The following is a 7315-nucleotide window of genomic DNA, read 5'->3' on the forward strand; positions in this document are numbered from 1 at the left end:
GTAATTTATGCAAACATCAGGACACTAAGCAAGGAAGCTAATAGGAGCACAAGCGACGTAATTACTCTTTGCTGACTACAGAAGGTGAAATGTGTTTTTTTTAATTGAGATTTCCTTTATGACTTGCCTGCCTGCATATGGATGACCAAACTGCTCCAAAGAACATCACTGGAGTCGTTGCCCTCCTCGCCATGACCCTGTGTGTCTCAGCGCTACAACTCCACTGACTTGCCTAAAATTACGTCAGATAGACTTTGATGAAATGGTGAGTCCTAGAGAGCTCATTTCCAGAAACTCTTCCCAGAGCACTCTAGGGAAAGGATTCTGAATTAAATGTCACAACTTGTTTCATACATAGCAAAGGCTTAATCAGGAAAAAAAAGAAGGCTGGTAGGAAGCAGAAACTGAGTGATAATAAGATAAGTGCCCCAACACAACCCCCAGCCCTTTAAAGAAACAGCAGAAATCAAAAGGAAGATGTTTTAAGTGTCCCTTTTTTAATGTGATCCCAGTGGAGTTTCTCTGATGTGGTTTCATGAGGCTACAATGTTCTTGTAGCCAGGATGCCTCTTCCTTGTGTGTAAGGTGGAGTTGAGGACATTTTAACCACTGAAAGTAGAGCAAGGCTTTCATTTTTCTGCTTTAGGTCTTACGTCCTGGTTCTCCTGACTCTCACAGCTGAACTTTACATCTGGGTGGCCCTGGGGCATGGAGGTCCAGCTGAAATCCTCACCCCTGGCCAACACATCCCTTGTGGGTGAGCCGAGTTGCCCATGCTCTTTGCAACTCTGCAGCTCTCTCCACGGCTCCCTGCAGTCCTACTGCACAGTCCACCAGTGCCCAGAGGGGCTGAGCTCTGGCACGAATGGCCCCCACCTCTGGCCCTAAATTCTTCACTCCTAGGGATGCAGCTAGGACCACCAGAGATAGACTGCTTGCCTACAGAGCTGCCAACGCTTCTGGAGGTGAATCCTCTGTGGCAGGCACTAGTGTCTTTGGATAGTGCTCTACCAGCACTACAGGAGGACTTGCATGTTCTGGCCTGTCTACCAGATCCACATCCCAGGTCGGCTTCGCAGCCAGCGATGTTGCTGCAAGGGGTGGTGATCACTGTCATGGGAAAACACAGGTGGAATCACTCATGGGGAGGATTCAGCCTTCCTCCTCCCCCTGCAAACCAGAACTAGACTGTTGAATGTTGTAAGGAAAACAGAAAACCTGGACCTTACTTACACACTCTCACAGGGCTCCCAAGGCGTATCCTGAAGGAGAAGAAGGTCACAAGGTTATCCGTCACATAAGTAGCATTTCTACCCTTTTCCAGCCTCCTTGTCTCTGCCGAAGAGTCCCAAGGACTGAACGCTGCCCACACATGGTTGTGGTGGTACCCACCTGCTCTCTTCACCCTCCAGTAGAGTCTTACATGTTGCAATCTCGATATCCAGGGCCAGCTTGACATTCAGCAGCTCCTGGTAATCCCTCAGCATGAAATCCAACTCATCCTTGGCCTTCTGGAGGGCATCCTGCATCTCAACGTGCTTCTCCTGGATGCGTTTGAGGGCACAGTCCCTGCGCTGCTCAGTCTCACAAACTGATGTTTTCAGAGAGGACACCTGCCACGGGAGACACAAGAAGTCATTACTTTCCCTGCCCTCTTTCTTGCCATCCTTATCCTTGAAAGAGAAATTCTCACTTTTTTTTGAGAGTCGAAAATTGGGAAGTATTGAGGTTCTTTTTAGGAAAGCCAAGTGTTTCCAAAATCAAATATCAGTTCTGAAGTACTACAGAAAGGCTGGGCATGTCCCTGTACTGCCAGACTGTGTTTAAGTCTTGTTTCAAGGATACCAATACCTTGTTCTAATTGGAACTAATAATTAAGGTTTTCCATTACTTCCCGTTATAAACTATATAATGAATTAGATGGTCTGAAAATTATACCAGTTTCTATGGGTGCTGAATTACTGGTGAGTCATAATTCTACCCTACTTATTGGATGCTTTGAACCTGTGTCAGAAGCATTGCCTCCTGCCAGAATTCTTGCTGGAGCAATTTTAGCAGTTTTCCGAGTGGCTGTAGCTAATCCAATGATCTAATTTCCTGCAATTAGTTCTTTGCAATAATCAAAATGATCCAACAGTAAATAGGACAGCAGATAATCCTTATTCCCCGCTCAGCACTGGTAAGATCTTCTCTAGACCAATGGAACCAGTGTGAGGCAATGCTCCTTATAAAGATGAAAGAAGTGCCACAGAGATGTAGAAAATGTGACTTGGAATCTTACATCTAGGATCCAGTGAGTAAATATGATCCATCATACCTGCTTCTTCACATTTTCAAGGTCACACTGCCTTCTCTGGATCACAAAATTCAGCTCTTTAATCTCTTGCTGGTGGGACTTCATTTCATTGCAATCTCTCCCCTTTGCCTCCTCCAGCTCTTGGAACTGATAGTAAGAAAAGAGAGACCTGGCAATCAATGTTGGTAGTGTACCTAGTATAGAAGCCTTGCTTCTCTTTCCAGAGTGAATTATACTAGGTTTAGAAAAGTCTCACGACTTTACAGCTCCTGAGACTTTCAGCAGCAAATGGAGCTTTCCTCCTGCAGTTTTCACTGTTCAACTCACCTACAACCTCCCACCTTCCCAGCATGACTGAGTCTTGTCCCATTGTATTGTATCTGGTCTGGGGATGTTCTCCTGACTTTGAGACTTACAGATTGTAGCAGAATGGACAATTAGGTCCAGAAGTTATACAGTGAAGACAGAAAGAAAAAATCACCGCCTTTGCACTACTACTTTTGACAGTGAGAGAATTAAGGATATGTCACTGGATGCTACAACTTACCCTAGTTCTGCACAGTGCATCCAACAGTGCTTTGCTTTTCTGAGCTATGTCCTCATACCAACACTCAGCACTCCTGAGGATGTCCTCCATATCCAGGCCTCGGCTGTTGTCCATTTTCACAATGGCAGAGGTGTTACAGAGACTTCTCACCAGCTCAGCGACTCCCTAGAAGCCATGTGTGAGTGGCAGTAAGGTGTCAGTATGTCTCTGTCCCTGGATTTCTTATCTCACACTCCAGTGGAAGTAACACCACCACTGAGAGTCTGACCTGAGCCACAGCCCAGGAGTTGAGTCTAGATTTGGTCACACATGCAGTTTGAGGGTTTGGGGTTTTTCAGATTGCAAAATCTTCCTTATCTGGGATTCTTATTGCCTCCCAAAGAGAGCCAGATGGATTGGTTTAATCAGGCCGAAATCAAGAAGCAGCTGATAGGAATAGCTGCCATCAAGCAAGGTTGGGACAGGAGCATCCATACCTGAGCAGAAACACATTTCAGGAACTCTATCTCCTGCTTTAGGGTTTCCACCTTTGCTTCCAGCTCTGCCTTGGCCAGATAGACAGAGTCCACATCCTAAAAGAGTTTCCAGACAGTTAGAAGTCAAAATGGTACCTACACAGAGACCTAAGGCAATGTAATTATATTTTTAGGGTAGGAAATTTTGTTTAGGAAAAGTCATTGGGAAGCTCAGATTTCCCCTGAACAGCAACAACTGAGGGGGGTCCCAAAAGCATATACAATATTGCTGAGTTCTTGCTTGAAAGACATCATGACTTGGGCATTAGGACTAGAAGGCTGTCAGTTTAGAATGAAATGTCCTTTCTGTGCTAACGGGCAGAGGTGTAATGCTCTCTGGCAATACTCTGTGACATGTTTTTCTGTATCCATACTTGTCCAATGACTTTTAACTTTCTCAAGACCTGACCCTTGCCTTGCAAGGAGCAGATCAGAGGAAAGTCCTTGAATCTCTGCATCCAACCCTTCCATTCCTACCAATTCCTTACCTTCTTCAATAACACAAACTCATTCTCAGCAGCCGTGCGTCTGCTCACTTCCTGCTTGTATCTGTTGGGGAAGAGAAAAGACTGGTTACTGGGTCATTCTGAGACTGGAGACCTTGTTTGTCTGAGTATTTAGGGGTCAGGGTGCTTTTGGATCTCAGCTTTTTGGACCTCAGAGAGAAGTCTATTGATACGGACAAAAATTCAAGTCCCATTAGACAAGCTGTTGGAGCTCACTGCCCTGTGGATGGTTTCTGCTCACTCACTTGCACCTGAACTCTTCAACGAGCTTCTCTGTGTCATTCAGCTCAGGTTCCATCTGCCCCTGCTCGTGCAGCAGCGAGTCCAGCCACCTCTGCAGGCTGCAAATGAAGTTGTCGAAGACGTGCTTGGTGTTTTTCTGGGATGGCAGCACCTGCTTTTGCAGTAGGTCCCATTTGGTGGCCAGCACCCTGTTCTGCTGCTCCAGATGCTGCACCTGCATTCAGAAAGCAAAGCCACCTTCTTCAGGCACGTGCTTATCTGCATTGTATGGGGACAAAATGAATGGGGGGACACCAAGGCTTCTTCTGAGTCAGTGTTTCAGGGGTTCTTTGTGGTTTGAAAGGGATGAGAGGACAAAAGGGGGGCGTTGCAGTCTTCCTAATCCTATAATCCTAGAGCAAACTAGGCATGCCGCTCTCCCATTCTCCAAGGAAGCCCTAGACAGTACAGCCTTTGTGGCAGCTACAGAAACCATGGAATATTTAAATAAATCTGCATATCAAATGGCTGATAGTGGAAACCACGTTTACTGATAGGAGACAATGCAACTTTACAAGGTCTAGTTGCACAGAGAGAAGTCAACAGTGCAGAAGCTCAGTAAGATACCTTGGAGGAACAGCTCCCTTTCACTATGAATAATAAAAACAGATGCAGCTTATCAAAGCACATAAGCACATAAACCAGATTAAAATAACATTATCAGCTACATCTGCATTTGCAGCTCATACTACTGGAGTCACACATGCTAAAACCAGCATACAGCTCAGGTAATAGGATGAGAGGAGAGGAATCAACGACCTGAGCACAGAAAGGTTTCTTTCACGCTTAAACCTCATTATTCCTTTAAGTCTTGTCTCAACTCTCACCTTGTCAATCAAAGAAGCAAACTGGTTATTGAGGATCTTCATCTGCTCCCTGTCCTGCTTTCGGATGTGCTGGATTTCAGGGTCGATCTTCACATTGAGAGGCTGCAGCAGGCTTTCACTGGCGTGCACCTCACAAATACCTTCACTTTTGCAGCTCCTGCTGTGGAAACCTAACCTGTGACTCCCACCTTCACTGTTGGCATGGATGCCCCTGCACCTCCAGCCTCCGCAGACCCTCTGTGCGAGGCTTTGGTCAGAAGAAAACCATTTGCACCTATCTGTGTTTTGGAGGCTTTGGCTGCTGTGTGTCCAGGCTTCATAAGTTCTTCCAAATAGCACAGCAGAGGGGAAAACACTGTTTCGGCACTGGCTCGTGCCACTCGCAGCAGAAGATGATGAGAAGAACTTTCTTCCATGAAAAGACCTTCCAGCTGACAGCTGCTGGCTCATGCTGGCAGACGCGATGGAGGAGAGGATGCTGGACGACAGCAGAGCTTGCAAGTCAAAAAGGGGCCCCTCTGCTCCAACAGCCCTGGGTGCCTCCTTTATACGCATCTCAGAAGTGGGGCTTGGCCGATGCAGATGAATAATTTGGGGTTTTCATGGGGTTTGCCTTAGCTGGCAAGGTTAAAATAGGTAGGTTTAAATATGCAAAACAATGCATAACACAGAACATTTGTGAAATCCTATGGAATTTTACTGGTTTTAAATTGCTTTGTTTGCATATAGAGCTTGGAGGATCCCTTGGGCTGGGTTTTGTAAGGATTCTTCTTTTGTTTTAGTTTGTCCTCCTTGCTTACATGAATTACAGTTTAGCAAATGGCCTTAAAAGTATCTTTGTCTGTCAAGGACAATCTGTAAAGGAATGTTCTGTTGAACAGCAAATTATAAGTGATTTTTGCAGTATCTGTTCTTTTTGTAGTCACTCCTTTCACAAAGGGTAGTGTAAGTCCATGAGGCACAGCCAAAGGCAGCCCAGTACTTGGAAGCTGGGAACCATAGTGTGGGCCAGACACACAAATTTCCTTGTGGTGGTACAAGAGTGCAAAATACTTCTTTTTTGTAAATAGCCCTCCACCCATCATCCCCTGTTAAAGACCATAACTGACTGAGCAGGACCTATCTCTTCTAACTTTTGATGCTAGGTCTGCTGAGAAACAGGCATGTCTGAGAGATTGCTCTCCAGAGAGCCTTTATCTTCTTCACTGAGTCCAAGAAAGTCTAAAATGACCAGCTCAGACTTGGATGCTCAACTTTTAGAGGAATAAATTACTGTATCAGCATCATCTCGTTAAGTTTTTGGCTTTGGTTGTATAGAACACATTGAAAAATGGTTCTCATGTGGAGAAGACAAAAAATAGCTTAGAAAATAGGAAGCTCAGCCACAAGGCTGTTAGCTGGATGCTTGTTAATCATTTAATTGGAAACTGCAGTAGGCTTGGCCTTGGTGGGCAGACTATGAATGCACCAGCAACCAGTATCCTGCAAAAATACCTTATTAATGCAGCTGCTGTATGGTTACTCTCTGTTACTATCCTTTATATTTGAGTTTGTAATTAAAACCCTTGGAATACCTCAAGGCAAATAAAAAAGATTTATTAGAATTGCTTGACAGATGGGGAAGAAAAGGCTGATAAGTTTAATATATTTGCTGAGAGCCTCACAATACCTCAGAGGTGGAGCCAAGATTACATCTCTGTCCTTGCGGCTTCTTGCCAAAGTCTCTTTCAAAACAGAAAGGTGAAGGGTTTCATTTCAGATGATTTGAAAGAAATGGTTTTCCCCTGTTATTATGCCATACTAAACCTTAGCTCTTTTAACAGGTTCAAACCTTGGTCAGTGTTTTTTTGGCTATTAAACATTTAAGCATTTCAAATTCCTAAGAAATGGGGTAGTATTTCATGTGCTCGTGTCTTTCCTTGGTTTTGCAGGGATTTTTTAATATTTTTTTTCACTCCCTGGGCTCATTGGAGGGCTTTTTCTCCACCTTTCGCAAGGAGGCTGATGAAAACCAAAACTGGTTACCAGCAACCTTGCTGGTATTCTGTCTCCAAGAGTGGCTGATGCCAAAAGTTTTCTTGTACCTCATTATTTGCAAATGTTCTTCACTGGAACAGCTTGCCCTTAGCCCAGCAAGAGAGATAATTGATGGTACGAAGTCGCTGGAAAGACAACTAGCTTAATTGCAGGTTCTTGACAGCTCTATCAATTACACCTACACACAGAAGAGCAGAAATGATTGAAGTCCTGGGTGTCTTGGCTGCTTAAATACAGGCAGAGTCCATGGCAATCCCATCTGGAAGAGCAGGATTGGAGCCCAGGAGGAGAGCTCTTCGCCTGGA

The 7315-nt window shown here is 44.9% G+C and overlaps 1 protein-coding gene across 1 annotated transcript; it reads right to left on the reverse strand.

Moving 5' to 3' along the window:
- Positions 1–212: 212 nt before the first annotated feature.
- LOC126046665 (keratin, type II cytoskeletal-like) lies at positions 213–5528 on the reverse strand. Its single transcript, XM_049819361.1, has 10 exons — positions 4974–5528; positions 4110–4321; positions 3847–3907; positions 3320–3415; positions 2844–3008; positions 2318–2443; positions 1393–1613; positions 1234–1262; positions 1051–1110; positions 213–232 (listed from the first exon to the last, which is right to left on the reverse strand). Exons 1-10 carry the CDS (start codon positions 5526–5528, stop codon positions 213–215), a joined length of 1545 nt encoding a protein of 514 aa, XP_049675318.1.
- Positions 5529–7315: the final 1787 nt, after the last annotated feature.

Source organism: Accipiter gentilis, chromosome 16 (assembly GCF_929443795.1).
Source record: "Accipiter gentilis chromosome 16, bAccGen1.1, whole genome shotgun sequence".
In the NCBI taxonomy this organism is placed as follows: domain Eukaryota; kingdom Metazoa; phylum Chordata; class Aves; order Accipitriformes; family Accipitridae; genus Astur; species Astur gentilis.